We start from the raw sequence: 18,355 nt of genomic DNA, 5'->3' as shown, positions 1-18,355 counted from the left end.
TGAGTCACCCTAGGAGGACCTCAGCGCCCCCAATCTTCAAATCTAGCTCAGTTTTAACTCCGATGGCTCGCCAAGAAAGGGGCTGCTCAGAACCTCACTGGGAAATATCTGGGGTATTATTGGCATGAGCCCAGTTCATTGAACAAGCTTGGATTTGTCCTGTGAAGTTAAGATTGGAGGGTGGGTGGGAGGAAGGGACCAGGAAGTCCTTTGGTTTGGTTTGTCACTTTGGAGAATTCTTAGTGGCAGTTAGTATCTTGGCTATGAGGGCTTTATCAGGCGAAATCTCATCTGTGAGGGGCAGGGGATCTGAAGAACGTCATAATGATGATTCCAGTGTGCCCAGGAACCCAACAATGCACTGTCCACGAAAGGCATTCTGGAAACAACTTTTGATTCATTGATACTAGTCTGAGAAACATTTTCTCTTGGCTCTAATCGGAAAGGGGATTATACATCTCCTTCAGTGAAGCACTTCCTTGTCTTTAGAGAAGCAGATGTTATAAAGCAATTTGTATGGAGAGAGGTATTTTAGTTCAGTTTAAAGGAAATTTATGTGACAATTTTAGGGTACACAGACAGTTCTGAGATAAACATTTCTCGGATCATGGAGTCTGAGACTGTCTAAGGAGAACTTAGAGATCAAGCATTCTGCTCTGTTACTTTACAGACAATGAAATGGGACCTTAAGTAGAGATTTGGTGTCCTTCTGTTGTCATTTTACCTCCTCTCCAAATCTCTTTGATATACAAATGTTAGAGTTAAATCTGTTACAAATGAATTTTGTACCAAAAATGCTACTGAGTTTGAATTCATTTTATCCTGAAAAATTTGTTAAACTCTATGGGCCAGCCTGATAACCTCCCCCCGCCCCACCGGGATCATTCAAAATCCAGCCTCACGAATTTCTGAGCAGGGCCGTCCTCTGCACTGTGTTTTCGAACTGTCGTCAACGTGGCCGCCTTGTTCTGTAGAGAACAAAGCCACACAGGCAGGTGTGTAATAAGTTAAACGGTCACTTCAGGTGAAGAAACTGGGGAGAAAGGGTCAAGATGGAGAAAAGGACCCAGGGCCAAGTTGTGTCGTTGGAAGGAGGGGAGGAGAAGGCATGTATCCCCTGGTATGAATCTCATGCAGTAGGCATGAGTGAGCTCAGTCCCCAAATCCCACTGGCAGCCCTGAGTCAGGTAAGGAGGGCATGATAATTATAAAACCTCTGGAGCTTTTTAAGTTGGTTTTTAGTTGAGGTTCATGGGGTGAATAAAACCATCCCTTGGGGTCCCCTTCAGTCATTGTGCCCAAAAGCCTCATGGACGCGGGGCATGGGTTGCTTGTGGTTATAGACTAGGTTTCAAGGTGTGTGGACCACTGGGAGTGGAATTGATTTTCATCTTTGTTGTTTCAGATGGTAGAAATGGTGTGTCTCCATGTGATCAGTTTGATGGAGGCATTACAAGAATGCAATTCAACAATTTTTGTCAAGGTAGGAAAATCTTAACGATTTTTGTAGACCATTTCTTGCGCCTAAAAACTAATGTGGATTTACTTGGAATGTGCCTTTGAAGAGGAAAATAAAACTGATTTGATTTTGACTTTCAGAGTCAGGGACTAGAGGTTTCAGGCTCATGTAACCGCCCTTCCCCAAATGATTATCATGATATTTTTGCTCGCTTTTACCACTGTGACTGACTCTAGCTGGGTTAGAGATGCTGACCATGAATGCACGTTAAGACAAGTCATGAAAATAGTACTGGACAACATTGATCTGGAAATGATCTTGTATAAATTGGTTGGGGGTGCCTCACCTTGCAGGATATCCAGAAATCCAAGGAAAATAGTCTTTCATTGCTGAACTTGGTAGCTAGTGTTTTTCTCTAAGGTAAATTAATTTTGTTTCTAATATTACTATAATAAATCACTGTTTAGTGTATGAAAATAATTTAAGTATTCGTCACCTGCCCAAGGACATCAAAGGCATACATGGTTAAAAAAAAAAAATTAGACTAAAGAAGAACTTGGATTCTCTATCTTTTCTATCTTTTTTACTTCCCCTCTTCTTCCTTTCCTTCCTGTCTTTCCATCTCTTCTTCTCACTGATTTCCCCCCCCCCACCTGTCCCACCTGCTGTTTACCTGGGTGTGTATTTTCTGTTCTCTCTGCCACCATCACCAAGCTCCACCACACCGACCACATCAGTCTGGACCCTTAGAACTTGCTGTTTCGTGCCTTGATTGACCCTATTCTCGCATAAAGTTCACTTGTCAAGTTAACTCCCATAATGCTGAAGAAAAGCAACCCATTTTCCGGTTGCTCTTGACTGTCATCAGAACACTGCAAAGCACCTGGTTCAAATGGGCTAGGTAGAGCTTGCTAGTCCACAGCAAAAGTCAACACCATGAGAGAAACTCTATGACTGACTCTCGGATGACCATACATGACTTTATTTTTTATAAATTTATTAAAAGTATAATTTTGATGCAGTAAGCTATACATATTTAAAATGTACAATTTGGTAAGTCTTCACATGTATTATACCCACGAAAACATTACCATAATCAAGGTAATGAACGCATCCCTCCCCCACTAAAGTTTTCCCATATCCTTTTTAGTCTGTCTTTGCCACCATTCATGTATCCTACCTCCCCATCTGCAGACAACTGTTGGTCTCTTTTCTGTCACTATTAGCTAGTTTGCATTTTCTAGAATTTTATATAAGTGGACTTACAGAATACTTAAGCTTCCCCCTTGCTCCCTTCTCTCATTCAGAAATCTATTACAATTAATGCATTTGTTTGCATGTATCAACAGATCATTTCTTTTTCTCTCTGTGTAGCTTTCCATGGTGTGGCTGTATCACGTTTTGTGTATCCATTCATCAGTTAATGGACATCTGGGCTCTTTTCAGTTTGGGGCTATCACAAATAAAGCTGTTATGAATATTGATGTACAAGTGTTTGTGTAGTTGTATGCTTTCATGTATGCTGGACGCCGAGGAGCGGACTGGCCAGACCATATGATGTGTGTAAAACTTTTCAAGAAATTGACAACCCGTTTTCCTAAGTGATTGTGCCCTGTTGCATTCACAGCAGCAGTGTGTGAGCATTTCAGTTGCTACACACCTTTGTCAACACTTCGTGTAGTCAGTCTTCCATTTTAGTCACCCTACAGATTGTGTCCTGGGATCTCACTATGGGTTTAAATTGCATGTGCCTTTGACAGGTGACATTAAACATTGTTTGATGTGCTTACTTGCTATCCACGTATCTGCTTGGTGATGTCTGTTAAAATTATTTGCCAACTTTTTTTAATTGGGATGGATTTTTTTCTTATAATTGAATTTTAAGACATACATCCCTTATCAGAGATGGGATTTGCAAAGATTTTCTCTGTAGTTGTCTTTTCATTATCTTAGCAGTGTCTTGTGATGTGTAGACGGTCTTAATTTTAATGAAATACCATTTATCAAATGTTTCTTTTATGGATCATGCTTTGATTTGTATTTTAAAAGATCTTTGTCTAATCCAAGGAGAACTGAGCTCTTAACAATATTGAGCCTTCTGATCTATGAACACAGTGTACCAATTTTTTAAATGCTTTTGTTAACTTTTTTCCAGCAATATTTTGTAGTTTTCCATATACAGAACTAGCATATTTTTGCCAAATTCACCCCTACATATATAATAGTTTTAGGGTATTATAAGTAGTATTTTTTTAATCTAAATTGCTGATTGTTCATTACTAGTATTTAGAAATACAACTGATTTTATATTGATTTTTTACCCTGCTAGCTGTTAAGCTTATTTATTAGTGCTAGTACCTTTTTTGCAGATTTCATCAGCTTCTCTGTATAGACAATTGTGTCATATACAAGTAAAGGCAATTCTCTTTCTTCCTTTCCAGTCTTTATACCTTTTATTTCTTTATCTTGTCACATTGCTTTGGCTAGATCCTTTAGTACAAGTTGAATAGAAGTCATTAGAGTGGGAAACCTTGCCTTGTTCCTGATCTGAGGAAGAACGCATCCATCTTTCCTCATTAAATATTAGCTATCAGTTTTTCATAGATATTCTTGTGAAACTGAACAAGGTTCCCTTCAATTCCTGGTCAGCTATGAATTTTTGTCAGGAATAAATGTAGGACCTTTCAAATACTTTTCTTACATTTATGGAGATGGTTATTTGACTATTCTTTCTTGGCTGTTAACAAGGTAAATTTTATGGATTGATTTTTGTATATTAAACCAATCTTGTATTCCTGGGACAAACCATACTTGGGTATGATGTGTATTATCTATCCTTTTTATATCTTGCTGAATTCTGTTTGCTAACATTTTAAAATAATTTTTTACATTGATGTTCATAAGGGATGTTGGACTGTAGTTTTTTTTTTCTAGCAATAAATATTTTGGGTTTTGGTATCAGGGTAATGATGGCCTCATAGAGTGATTTGGGAAGTATTCCTCCTTTTCTGTTTTATGAAAAAGTTTTGTATAGATTTGGTGTTATTTTTCCCTTGAATATTTGATAGAATTGGGCTTAAAATTTTCTTTGCAGAAGGGTTTTAAACTTATAGATTCAATTTCTTTAATAGATATTAGGCTGTTTAGATTTTCTGCTTATTCTTGAGTGATCTTTGGGGTAGTGTATGTTTTTCAAAGAATTTGTCCATTTCATCAAAGTAGTCAATTTTATTGGCATGAAGTTGTTCATAATATGCTTTTAAGAGCTGTAGGATCAGTAGTTATGCCACCTCTTTAATTCCTGACATTGGTGATTTGTGACATTTTTTTTTCTAGTCAGTCTGTATAGAGACATATGAATTCTGGTGAGTTTTTGATTGAAAAACAACAATAACCAGCTTTTGAGTTGTTTCCACTGATTTTCTGTGTTTTGTTTCATTGAATTCTATTTATTATATTCTCCCTTCTGATTACTTTAGCTTTAATTCACTCTCATCTATTATAGTTTCCCTCTAAGCACTGGTTTAGTGGCATCTCACAATGCGATATGTTGTGTTCTCATTAACATTCAGTTCAAAATACTTTCTAAATTCCTTTTCTCTTTCTTTTCTTGACTCATTTTTGGTTACTTAGAAACATATTATTTAGTTTCCAAATATTTGAGGATTTTCTAGTTAATGGGTTTTTAGTTCCTGTTTGTGGTCCGAGAACATACTGTATATCATTTCAGTCATTTTAATTTATTGAGACTGATTTTATAGGCTGTGTTGGTACATGCCCTGTGTGCACTGGAAAGAATGTGTCTTCTGCTATTGTTGGGTATAGTGTCCTATGCTGCTTGGTTCAAGGTTATTGGTAGTGTTGTCCAACTCTTTGATGTTGTTCCTTTTATCTACTTATTCTATTACTGAGAAAGAGGTATTGAAATATCTCTGTTGAAAAGGGTATCTGAAAATCTCTTGTGGGTTTGTTTATTCATCTTTTCAGGTTTACCAGTTTTTGCTTCATGTATTGTGAATCTCTGTAATAAGATGCATAAATGTTTAAGATTGTTAGGTCCTTCTGATGAAATGAATTCTTCAGGGGCTGTCTTTATCCTCAGTAATCATCTCTGCTGTGAACAGTACCTTGATATTAATAAAGGCAGTATAGTTTTTCTTTGACTAGTGTTAGGATGGTATATCTTTTTCTATCCTTTTACTTTTAACTTATTTGTGACTTTATGTTTACAGTATATTTCTTACAGACAGAGCGTAGCTAGATGTTGCATTTCTTTTAAATCCAGTCTGATAATTCCTTCCTTTTAATTGGGGGGGGGGTGTCTTTAAACCATCTGCATTTAATGTGTTTTGTGCCATTGTTGGGTCTAACACTATCATCTTGCAATTTGTTTTCTATATTTTCCATCTGTTCTTTGTCTCCTGTTCTCTCTTTTTTTTTCCATTTACTTTCTGCTGGATTGAGATGTTAACGATTAAATTTTGGCTATAATTTCCTCTTCTAAGGAAAAGGAAGCTTAGGTTGTTATTTTGAGAAACTTCTGTACTATCATCAATGTTTAGTGCTCTAAATTTCTTCCTTTAGCTGCATTCTTCCAGATATTCTCATTTCCATACAATTCAAAATATTTACTAATTTCCCTTTTGGTTTTTTCTTTACCCATGGGTTATTTAGAAGTAGACATGTGTTCTTTAGTTATCTTATTAGCTGTATGTTTTAGTTGTTTTTTTGTGTGGCTGATTTGTAGTTCATGGTATACATTTTTAACTTATCACTGTCTACCTTCCAGTAATATACCACTTTGTGTATGTAGGTGGATTTCCATCCTTGGCTTTGTGCTCTTACTGTCATCCACTTTACTTCCACATATGTTATAAACCAAACCACACACTCTTATTGTTTTTGCTTTAGGCAGTCAATTATCTCTTAGAGACTTAACATTTTTTTCAGTATTTATTTATATTTTCTATTATTGCCTTATTTATACTTGCCATTTTCAGTCTTTTCCCCTCCTTTTATCTTTCTTCTGCTCAAATGACTTCCTTTACTATTTTTAAAAAAGATTTTATTTATTTAATTGAGAGAGAGAGTGAGAGAGAGTATGAAAGGGGAAAAGGTCAGAGGGAGGAGACTCCCCACTAAGCAGAGAGCCCAATGAGGGACTCCATCCTAGAACTCTGGGATCATGACCTGAGCTGAAGGCAGTCCCTTAACCAGCAGAGCCACCCAGACACCCTCCTTTACCATTTCTTACACAGGTCTGCTGGTCATTGATTCCTTTGCTCTTTTACATGAGAAAGTATGTACTTTGCCTTTGTTTTTGGAAGGTATTTTCACTGGGTATTGAATTCTAGATTCTAAAGTTGAATTTTTTTTCAGTGCTTCAAAGATGTTGCTCCTTTACTGTCTTCTTGCTTTCATTGTTTCCAACAAGAAATCTCTATTATTCTAATTTTTTTCTTCTGTTTGTAGTATGTCGTTTCTCTCTCTCTCTCTCTCTCTCTCTCTTTTTTTTTTTTTTTTGGCTTCTTCTAAGATTTTCTCTTCACCATTATTGTTAAGTAATTTGATGATGAAACACCTGAGTATAGTTTTCTTCATGTTTCTTATGCTTGGGTTTGTGGGGCTTCCTGGATCTGTAGATTTATAGATCTATAGATCTATTTCTTTATATTTGGAAAATGTCAACTATTGTTTCTTTAAATATTTCCTTCTATGCCTCTACTTGACATACTAAGGATTTCCTTTACCTTTCCTTTACCTTCTTTACCATATTAAATATAGTTATAATAACTGTTCTAATGTCTTTCTCTACTAATTCTGTTATATGTATCATTTTGAGATCTTTTCCAATAGATTGATTATTTTTCTTTTTCATTTTTTCTTTTCTTTTTATTTACTTTGGGGGGTGGGCCTGGCAGAGGAAGAAGCAGAGAGACAATCTTAAGTAGGCTCCATGCCCAGGGCAGAGCCCAATGTGGGGCTTGATCTCACAACCCTGAGATCATGTCCTGAGCCGAAATCAAGAGTTGGATGCTTAACCAACTGAGCCACCCAGGCGCCCCTCCAACTGATTGATTTTTATTCTTATTATAGGTCATCTTTTCCTGTTTCTCTGCATGCCTGGTAATTTTTTATTTCATTCTTGACATTTTGAATTTGACTTTCTTGGGTGCTGGATATTTTTGTATCTCTAAAAAATATTTTTTGAGCTGTGTTCTGTGATATTGTTAAATTGTTTAGGTAGTTTTTTCCTTTTGATATTTGCTTTTAAGCCTTGTCAGGTGATCAGAGCTGCACTCCATCTAGAGCTAATGTTTCTTCACCACTAAGTAATAGCCTTCTGAGTATTGTACTTGATACTCTGTTAGTTAAAGAATTTAAAGTAGGGGCACCTGGGTGACTCAGACATTGGGCATCTGCCTTCGGCTCAGGTCATGGTCCCGGGGTCCTGGGATCGAGCCCCACATCAGGCTCCCTGCTAGACGGGAAGCCTGCTTCTCTCTCTTCCACTCCCCCTGCTTATGTTCCCTTTCTCGCTGTGTCTCTCTCTGTCAAACAAATAAATAAAATCTTTTTAAAAAGAAAGAATTCAAATTTTTTTAAAAATTGCCTACTCTCACTAGTTTGTGGGAATACCAACTGTTGTTGGCTCTGTGTGGTCACCACTCTAATCTTTTGGGGTTGTTTTTTTCTTCAGCCTTGGGTAGTTTTCTCACGTGTGTGCACTGGTCAGTGTGTGGCTGACAACTCAAGGGGAACCTTTTACAGATCTTCAGAGTTCTCTCTTGCTGTCTTTCTCTCTTTCTGTGCAGCTCCATCCTCTCCAGGACTCTGCCTGACAAACTACATACCTCGGCCTCTCTGGGCTCCCTGATCCAGCTCTTTAACTCAGGAAGACAGACAGGCTCTGTCCAGGTCCTGCAAGCTTTCTAGGCAGTAAGCTAGGATAATTGTAGGGCTTACCTTGTTTCCTCTCCCTTGGGGATCACTGAACTGCCCTGATGCCCAGGGTCTAAAAACCACTGTTTCATATACTCTATCTGAAATTTTAATTGTTCCAGGCAGGAGGGTAAATCTGGTCTTTGTTACTCCATCTTTGCTGAAGAAGAAAGTTTCACACCTATTTTTAGTTTTGAGAACTGGAACAAGCATGGAGTGAAATGAATGTAGTTTACCTGAGCAGAAAATCTTTATCCTGTAGCATAAAGCAATATAAGAGGAAAAGTCTCACTTTTATTTTGGTGAAAAACAACTTATTTTTTTAAATGTCCTTCAGTTTTCTGGAAATCATTTCTGAAGAGGGAAAAAACCCCAGCCAACTTTATTATCACATTACAGAACCCAGAATAAATAACATCTAATTCTTACTGACAGCTTTGTAGGAGCCACTAGCAAAAGGGAATGGAAATGAATGTTACTCAGTAAGTCAAATTAGCATTCCTGAAATAGGATGACTGTTAGATTATATAATGCTATCAATAATGAGATTTAACTTGAAGGCTTTAGTCATGAGATTCATAAATGACAAACCTGAAGGTCCTTTGCAGATATATATTAGAATGATATGGTCACATGTTTCATAAATGGGCTAATAGCAAAGACACTTCAAAAACCAACCTCACTATTTGCCTTGATTGCCTCATATAGGCTTTGAGCCCCAGGAATAGCTCCGGGAAAGGTGTCCACCCAGGGTCAGTGTACTCAGTGCTTCCTGGCTCCTACCCTGCTTGGTCCCTCAGGATCTTAACAGGAGCTTAGTTTGGGTCTTTCCTAAATACCCAGAAGCATATGGCCCTGCTCCTTATTAAATAGGTCAAAACTCAACAAAAGTTTGTAGACACTAGGACCCTTAGAGTTGTTTTTCTTTGTTTTGGATTTTTTTTTTTTATAGACATTGGAGAGGAAGTGGTCAGACTAGTTTATTTTTTCCCAATAAGAATGTTTACATGAGCCAGTCCTGCTAATGGCCAGAGAGCATAGCTTTATCTGCCACTGACCTTTGTAATCCCAGTTAGTTATAAAGGTTGGTGGTTGGAGGAAGCAGGGAGAAAATGTCGCTTTCTGATTAAAAAAAAATTTTTGTATTTTCTGATATTTTGAGTTTTAGTCCAATTACACCATACACTGTTCCAAACACAACATTCATGCTAGAGACAGAGTGATGCGTGGCTGTGTTTATGAGTGAGCGTCAGTGCCAGTGAAACGAGCAAACTGTACATCTCGACAGAATGCTCAAAGCAAAACAATAGCCAGATTGAGTCTTGGGAGGAAGAGCATAGAGAGAAATGTAGTTTCTCACTTCACCAAGTTGTGTGTGTGTGTGTGTGTGTGTGTGTGTGTGTGTGTGTATGTGTGTTGATGAGCTAAATGAATGTGGCAGCCTGTGGCCGTGACTAGTGAACAGAGAGGCTATTGGTACACTGTCCCCCATCCCAGCAGGCCTCCTGCTGGTTCTTTCATTTTCCTCCTCGCACAGCCCCTCCAGTTTGCCCCAGATGGAAACCTCAGCTTCTGCTCTTTTCCTCGCTCCAAAGAGCAGACCGGGGGTCTCTCAGATTGTGTCTGCAGGCATCACCCTTCTTCCTCTCCAAAGCTACCCCTGGTCTTACCTGGACCATCGAGGCAGCGTGCTCCACCCACATGGCCCCCAGCCTCCACTCTCCACAACCTTCCTCACCCTAGTCTGCAGATTGCTGCCATGATGATCTTTCTGGGGCCCAGTTCCGCTCGCAGTGAACGGGGCTCCCCTTTTCGGTAGTTATACTAGATTTGGAAACAATCGCAGGTCATCATGGGTGGGTGGTGAAGGGCCTCCCCTCCACTTTGCTAAACTTGTTTCTCGTGACCCCCCTCCTGAGAACCTCAGGCTTCAGCATCACCTGAATCCCTCCCACCTCCACCTCCCTCTGCACTCCGCCGCCTGTGGGCCTCGCCTCGTGGAGTGTGCCCCTGTATTGGTGGCTAGGGCTGCTGGGACGGTCCCATGGCCTAGGCAGCTGAAACACAGAAACTTCTTACCCCACAGTTCTGGAAGCCAGAAGTCCCAGCTTAAGGGGTCAGCAGAGTTGTTCCTTTTGAGGGCTGTGCGGGAGAACCTGTTGCATCCTCCCCTGAACTCACTTTGGGGATTGGTGGGCAATCTTTGGCGTTCTCTGGCTTGTAGATCTCCGCCTTCATCTTTGCATGGGGCTCTGTCGGTGAGCGGGCCTGTGTCCAGATTTTCCCCTTTCCCTAAGAGTATCAGTTATATTGGATGAGGGGCCCACCCTACCGTAGAATGACCTCATCTTAACTCATTACCTCTGCATCGATCCCTCTTCCAAATACGGTCACATTCTGAGGCAGTGTGGGTAGGGACTCCAGCGTCCGTCTGGGGAGGGCACGGTTGAGTGCATGGCCACTGTACTCCTCTACTGAACAGGAGGAGAGGATCGGAAGGAACGCAGAGTGGAGAGATAAGACGCATATTCGGGTGTTAGAGATCTGAGCAGTACCGTGTCTAGCCTTTACAAACGTACCGGAACCAGTACACCCCCTGCCCCCCCATTTAAACCCACCAATCGAGCTGTGGAGCACCCTCTGGGAAACACCATTCTGTCCCAGACTTCCAGATTTACGTGACCTTACGGTCCAGAGGGCTGAACCGTGGCTGAGGGATCAGAGCAGGGAGAGGAGAGCCACTGCTGGAGGCCCTTGCGCTGGACATCCTGTGAGCGCCAAGGAAAGACACAGCAAAGGGGGTCGGGTGGACCAGAGGGGCCGGAGGAGGGCGAGGCCCCCACACGCCTGCAGTTTGAGCACCTTGCTCCCTGCAGGAGTGGGGACCCTCTGCCACCTGCCTGCATCCACACCTCTGGCCCAAGTCCCTCTTGCTGTCCCCCACCTTCCAGATCAGAGCCAGGCGACCTCGGGGCATGGTTTTTTATACCGCTGAAGCTTTTCAGCCACCTCCCAGGGAGTGCTCCTTAACAACTACGGGCAAATAGAGTCGCCGTCCTACTCGGGGGACTCAAGTTTAGAGATCCTCATGGAGGAAATGCTATTTCAAGAAAGTGAGGATTTAATTAAATAAATACACATTTCATTTCCCGTGTGTGGTAGCTTTCAAGAGACAATCAGTCATTTACCCTAGAGCGTGTGTTCCGGGCACTCGCAGGGGCACTCATTAACCTCCCAGTGCCACTGGCTCAGCAGGGCCTGGCCTCAGAAAGATGTTTTTCCGGTAATGGATAACTCCACAGCAGGGGCCATCCCTTTGGTGATGTTACAGGGGTTCTGTGTGCCCAGCCTTCCCGAGCGGTAGCCGAAGCTGCTGGGGGCGGGGATGGAGAATTCGAATAACACGGCTTCTGTGTTTCTCCACACAGCTGATACCTATGTGGTTGCCAATGATTCAGTCAAATATCAAGGTAAGTCATCCCTGGGTGGACCGGAAGCTCAGCTCCCTGCAGACAAGGTCAGGCCGTGAACAGGCCTCCCTGACGCTCCACTTGCTGTGGAGAAAGGTGAATTCACCCAGCTCCCGGCCTCAGGGCGGTGGCACAGCACGGGCTCTGTGGGCCAGGGAACGGGCACGCAGGCCGAGGGGACAGCGGGAGCCACGGTTGTACTATCCGCTGTCGATGAGGGTATGAGTGGAGGGGGGACCCGAGTCTGAGCGAGGCTCGCGTCCTGACTAAAATACAGGCCTGTCCTACCTTCCGAGGACACCCCTGTGTATCGGAGCCCAGGCATGTTCCGTGCTCTCTCCTGGTCGCTGAAATAGACTTTCCATGGGGCCCCCGGCTGGCTCGGTCCATAGACTATGCGACTTGATCTCAGGGTCATGAGTTCAAGCCCCATGCTGGGGGTCAAATCAATTAAATAAGCTTTAAAGAAAAATAAAATGGATTTTTTGTGACAGGAAGGATTCTTTTAAGAAACGCTAACATTGAATGAATGACAGAACTGAGCCAGAAGGGAAGGGCCCTGCCCCTCTTGTTCTACCTATGAGGAAACAGGGAATCAGTTAGAAGAGTCACTTAGCCGGGGGCCCCACAGCCAGGAAGGAAGGACCCTATCCAAGTGTGTTTCCCATCGCCAGGGCCCACCTTGAATGACACATCGTCATTGTTGGGCCGGACGTCCTCCATGACTAGTCGGGGTCCCTGGGTCCCTGGGGCCTGATGGTGGCGGAGCCAGCCCCCTGCTCCACCCAGAACTGGGCTCTGTCTACGACTCTGGGAGCACAGGGCAAGCAGGGGGCAGAGATGCAAACCTTCTTGCTGGTTTTCTTCTCAGCATCAGGGAGGGATGTCAGTGGATAGAAGGGGGCTGACCTCAAGGTCTGCAGTCACCAAGACAGAAGTGCAGCCATCAACACGGACTTTCAGGCTTTGAGTCAGGGATCATGGTCTTGGTGCCATCTGGGGCCACAGGTGGGGGTGCCTGCACTGCTGAAAACCTGTAAAAACAGTGGCTCATTCCAGATTGCCCCTGGTCCCCCCAACTCTGCCATCGGGAAATCGAAACCCGAGGCCAACAGAGCTTACAACCTGGCCTCTTCTCGGGCAGTACTATGAGAACAGAGAGAGCATAATCATGATTAAAATGCAAGGAAGAACTATTATGTGCCCACTTCTGTTCTAAACCCTCCACTAACTCACCCTTAAAGGAAAACCCCATGAGGTTACTGTCCCCAGTTTGCCCAGGAGAAAAGCCAAACAGATGGAAAAACCTTGTTCCCAGAGTCGTCCACAGAGGAGCTCGGATCTGGGAGCTGGCGGCAGAGCCTGCATGGTGACCGGCTCCTGGGGTTGGCAAGCGCGCGCGCGTGTGGGTGTGTGTGTGTGTGTGTGTGTGTGTGTGTGTGCCCCCACCCAGCTTGTCGGTGAATGGGTCGGGATGGGAATGGCCTTAAGTGGACGGATCTGGGCCAGAGTGACTTTAGAGTCCCTGGCCCTGGCCCGCGTCCCCCGCCCTGTCTGCCGCCAGATGTGAGAGCTGGCCTCTGTGTCGAGGCCCGGCGGCCCTGGAGGCCCACCGGAGGGCTCTGCCTGCAGGAGAAGCCCGAGCTGGTGCTCCCTTGGGTGGAGCCGGGACCGTCAAGGGAGAGAAACTAAACCCGCTGTCTCGCCCTTCCTCAACAGCACTTATCGGCTGGACTGCAGCTTCGCCTCCAGGCCATTCAGAACAACGTGAACCACCACAGCCTAAGGACACTGCCTGGCTCGGCCCCGAGCAGCGCCGGCCTTGTGGCTCTCCGCAAGTGGCTCCAGTGTACCCAGTTCAAAATGGCCCAGGTGGAGATCCAGTCCTCGGACGCGGCCTCTCAGTTTTATCCTCTATGAGCGGACTCCTCGGCTCTCAGTGTCAACACTCTGGTTTAGCAATAATGGGTTTAAAAAAAAAAACAAAACAATTTGATCCAAGCAGGTTGGGGAACATATCGGTACTGTACATTCTCTTTCTAGTTTAGTAAAAAAAAAAAAAAAAAAAAGACGTGCAAAGGCCGGAGAGGGCCAAAACAATGAAGCTTTCTTGCTACACATCTTTCTGATGACTCCTTGGGCTATATCTGATTAAGTGTTTCCTTACATTATTTTTTAAGAAACCAAATCATTTTTCTTTAACTAACTTCTATTTTTTTTAAGAAAAAAAAATAAAAAAACAACAGACTGGTGGGTACTCACAGAAAAGTTGTATAAGTCCCCCGTTGCTATTTTTGATGATAGAGAATAAATAGGGTTTTTGAAACCTTTGTAGTGTTTTTTCTTAAAATCCACTCTTGGCAATGCAATAAAAAAACAAAACAAAACCCGTCACCGTAAGCCAGTGACACTTGACTGAAGCTTTTTGTCATTATCCTGGGAAAAGTGGCAGGTTGCAAGGACCATTACAAAGTGCACTTAGAAATTAGGTGGTTAAACTGTGCCAATTGTTTTTTCTTTGTTTTATAATATCATTTTCCAAAACTGTCCAGTAAGTTTTATTATTTTTAAAACTAATTTTTCAACTCATTCGTTCTAGGCTGTACTTTCTTGTAAGCTTAATGAGAACCACTTTAGTTTTGTGAATAATAAATTTTATTCTTTTGTTAACACTTGTATACAATTCAATTTAGAACTGTAGATTGCGTACTGGACCAGACGACCCCCCACGCTGGCACAGAGCACTGCACCTGGAGTTATGTTTCATAAAACGGGATTTTAATAGTGTAAGAGCACCAAGATTTATCAGCACTTCTACTTAGCATTTGACTGTGCATTCACAAATCATACTTCTCTTCTCTATCCTGTAATGCACTGACAAGAAGACTTACTATACATTTAAGCTGTATATTGACATGCTATTAAATGCACTTTTTTATTATCTCTGTGAGCCTGGGGTTTTTTAAAAATCAGTTTATATGTGGCTTGTAAATTTTAAAACTTCTAACTTCCTTGAAAACTAGAGTACAGTTGTTGAAAGGAAAAGGCTTTCTTTCGGGTCATCTGGTAAGAGAGATACCCAATTTATTTGAAGTCTATTCTCCAGGAAGGATCTTGAGGGCTTGAGGCAATGTTCTTTCTTTTTCTTTCTTTTTTTGTGTTGGTTATTATGAAGAGGACTCTTTTCTGCTGGGAAATCTGATGCTTCTCAGGGGAAAACAAGTCCTCAAATGTTTGTTTCACGGGAGTTCTAGAACATCTGGGTAGTAGAGCTTCACCCCTATGAGAACTTGGGGAGAACCAGTCGGTCCCTAGATGAAGGATGTAGAAATGATCATTCTTCCTGTTTGACGTAGGAGCTCTTCCGACAGGCCTCCCCCTTGGCTAGGACGCTCCCCATTGTGCTTGGTTATGCTTCCGTCAACGTTCTGACTTCTATAAAAGTTGTGTGTGTCTTTATCTCACTTGTAAACTGTGACAGCTTAGAGGTTATGTCCTGTCTCTGTATCCCCAGGGTCTGGCAATCACCACCAGTTTAATTAATGTCTCTTGAACGGAATGGATTCGATTAAGCAACAGGTCTTTCTGAGCTCTCCTGTGGGCTCAGTAAGGGCTGAACTGTGACATTTTCTTTTTGGGCAGTGATTCCTGGAGGGAGTAATGGAAACAGGCCAGGGGTGGAGGCGTTGGCTTCTTTCTGTGTGGGGGGTTTGATGACGCCGCTCTTCATTCATCCTGAGTTCTGCTGCAGGCAGCCCTATCCTACTAGTAGATAGACAAGGTCCGAAGTCTTCCACAGGCAGCTCTTCAACCCCGGCTCTTTCAACAGACTGCTGCCTCAGTTTCTCTTTATATTTGTATCCCCCCCCCCACAAAGGGCTGGAGAGAACCCCTCAACTCAGCCCTCTTGTCTGGTTCCCCGAATGTTTCCTTTACCCCAGTCACAATCTGGGGTCTTGGCCAGACCCAGGCAGGTCTGTCTCCTTGCCCCTGAGAACTGTGACCCGTTGTCCTGCCAAGCGGACCCAAATACTGTCCCTGCTGGGACGCTGCCACTTCCCTGCTTTATCCAGACCAGTACGCTTCTTCTCTGGCCTACACTGTCCCCCGGCCCATCCCCCAGGGTGGTCTTCTTCTTCTGGCCTTGTGTCAGCCACCCTCCCCACCCCCCAGCAAGTCAGACTCAGGCTCTTAGAATAAGAGTCAGGACAAGCAGGGACAGATGGCAGTTGAGCAGGATTGGCCCTCATTAATCAGAGGAGAAGCCATTCACGTAGATCGGGGTTCAGCCCACCGGTTTTCATAAGGTTTTATTAGAACCGGCCACACCCACCATGTACTGGGGTCTGTGACCCATTTGTGCTACAAAGCAGAGTGAAAGAGCTGGAACGAGATGTGTGGCTCTGAAGCCCGAAACTATTGACCATCTGCCCCTTAACGGAAAAAGTCTGCCGACCCCTGGCCTGCCAACCCCTAGCCACAGAGGGAAACCGTGTCGAACCCTCACGTGGCCATAGCTTTCTGCCACCTCAGAGCTTTTGAAATTTCAGTAATACTTCATCAGTACAGTGGGGACAAGGACGCATTTGACTGTATAGGGTTGTTGAGGTGATAAAAAAATGTGAGGAAAGAGCAATGCCCGGAACATGGTAAGCGGGGCAGGTGATGACTTCCTATTCTTCTTCATGTGTTAAAGCCTAGGAGGAAAATCTACTTGCCCAAGGTCACAGGGCTAGTGAGAGGCAGTGTTGGAACTTGACCACAGGCCATCTAACCCTAAGGACTCTGCTCTCAACCACTGCCCACCACAGCCCAGCCTCACGTGGCAGCCTGACGGCAGCAGAGGGCACAGACACTCCAACAAATTTTACCTGATCCAGAGTTGGCCAGTAAGGATCATTGGCTTGGAGAAGGGCCAAGGCATAGGCTCAGTTCTCCCTTGGCTGCAGAATCCTACTGACTTCAGAGTGCGAACGGAACATTCTGAGATACCCAAGGGGGACTGAGCCCAAATCTGCAAATGTGTAGATTCTATGATTGTGTGCAATGGACATGCCTCTTACTAGCTGGGTGACCTTGGACAAGTTCTTAAACCTCTGGACATCTGCTTTTCCTTATCTATAAATGGAGTTATCTACCCAGCGCCTGGGTGATGGAAAGCGCACATGGGTAGAAGACTGTGAAGGCACTAGGAGACTGCCAGGAAGACCAGGGTCGCCTTAGGAAGACCATTCGGGGGGACGGCTCACAGCTGCAGATTCACCCGGTTTTTTCCTCCAGCTAGTCCCTCAGAAGCAAGACCTACAAGGCCATAAAGGCAAACGTGATAGCGATAGGATGGCCCGTCTTCACCGTGCAGGATTCCTCTCTTTGCAACCCTGTCCTTCTCCCTGTCGCCGGGATGATTTCACTGAATCTCTTCCCAGAGGGTTTCATCTGAGGTCAAGTGCTTGCAACAACTCATTTTGAAGCTACTGCAGACCAAATAAGGATTGTATCAGACTGGAGAAGATGGGTTATTCACCAAGACTTTCTCCTGAGCTGGGGCTGAAGGGCTCCTGGGGATAACTGGACAGCGCAGATCATGTCGCATTACTCCTTTAGTAGAAGTAATTTGCAAATGTGTATATTCGGCAGATGGAGTGTTTTGACAGTAATGGAAGTGTTGGAGCTCCGTGGACTAGTACCAGACCGTGTTTTCGTAAGAGCTGATCCCTTTCGGAGGTGGCTGAAGTCTTATTCATAAAAGGCTGGTTTTATGGAGCGACATGCAGGAAGCCTCTTGAAGAGGGTTTGAGAGAAGCCCAGAGAGCCATCATGGATTGAGTGTCTACTAAGTCCTGAGTACTTTACACAATTTTCCCTTTCTCCTCATGTGATTCCCATTTTGCAGATGGGGTCACTGAGGCCCAGAGGTTATATGACTTCTCCAAGGTCATGCAACTGACTATACTAGCATTAGGACCAAATGGCGTCTGACTTCATGTCAGTGCTTCCCTGAGTAAAGGTTAATGTCTCTTTGCTTTTTCTGCTCTTTGGGCTCACATGGGCCAAGAGTGTGGGGTGGAGAAGTCTGAGGGCTTCCCTGGGAGCAGCTGTATCTTGATGTTTCTGTTTAGTGATCATTTATCATAAATTCCCATCAAGCCAGCGTCACCTTCCGATAAGATATTTTCTCCTTTGCTTTAGGGAATTCATTTAGTTTTCCACTTAATATAATAATTCTATGGTAAAGAATAAAAATGTATGCATTGAAGAGCATGGTGATGAATCGTTAGATTGGGGGCCTGCCGGGAGCTGGCTCAGCCCTGCAGACACCCGTCTCCAGGTCATCGTAACCCTTGCTGCAGGGTTCCAGGAGGGCTGCAGATAGAGCATCTTATCTCATTGTCACAAAGTGACGGGAGGAAGGCACTTCCGTTATCAGCCCCATGTTACAGATGAGGAAACCGAGGCCCAGAGAGACAATACTTAACAAAAGTCA

The 18,355-nt window shown here is 43.6% G+C and overlaps 1 protein-coding gene across 17 annotated transcripts in view; it reads left to right on the top strand.

Moving 5' to 3' along the window:
• Positions 1 to 14,812, top strand: part of UNC79 (unc-79 homolog, NALCN channel complex subunit) — a 239,117-nt gene extending 224,305 nt beyond the window's left edge. For all 17 annotated transcript variants that reach the window (XM_082733281.1, XM_082733285.1, XM_082733276.1 and 14 more), the window contains 3 exons: positions 1,406 to 1,483; positions 11,830 to 11,871; positions 13,591 to 14,812. In XM_082733281.1, coding sequence (XP_082589407.1) covers positions 1,406 to 1,483; positions 11,830 to 11,871; positions 13,591 to 13,791 — 321 coding nt within the window. In that variant the 3' untranslated portion in view covers positions 13,792 to 14,812. The remainder of the gene's footprint in view (positions 1 to 1,405; positions 1,484 to 11,829; positions 11,872 to 13,590) is intronic.
• Positions 14,813 to 18,355: the final 3,543 nt, after the last annotated feature.

Source organism: Mustela nivalis (genome assembly GCF_964662115.1).
Source record: "Mustela nivalis genome assembly, chromosome: 6".
NCBI lineage: Eukaryota > Metazoa > Chordata > Mammalia > Carnivora > Mustelidae > Mustela > Mustela nivalis.
This window is presented reverse-complemented; position numbering and strand designations above follow the sequence as displayed.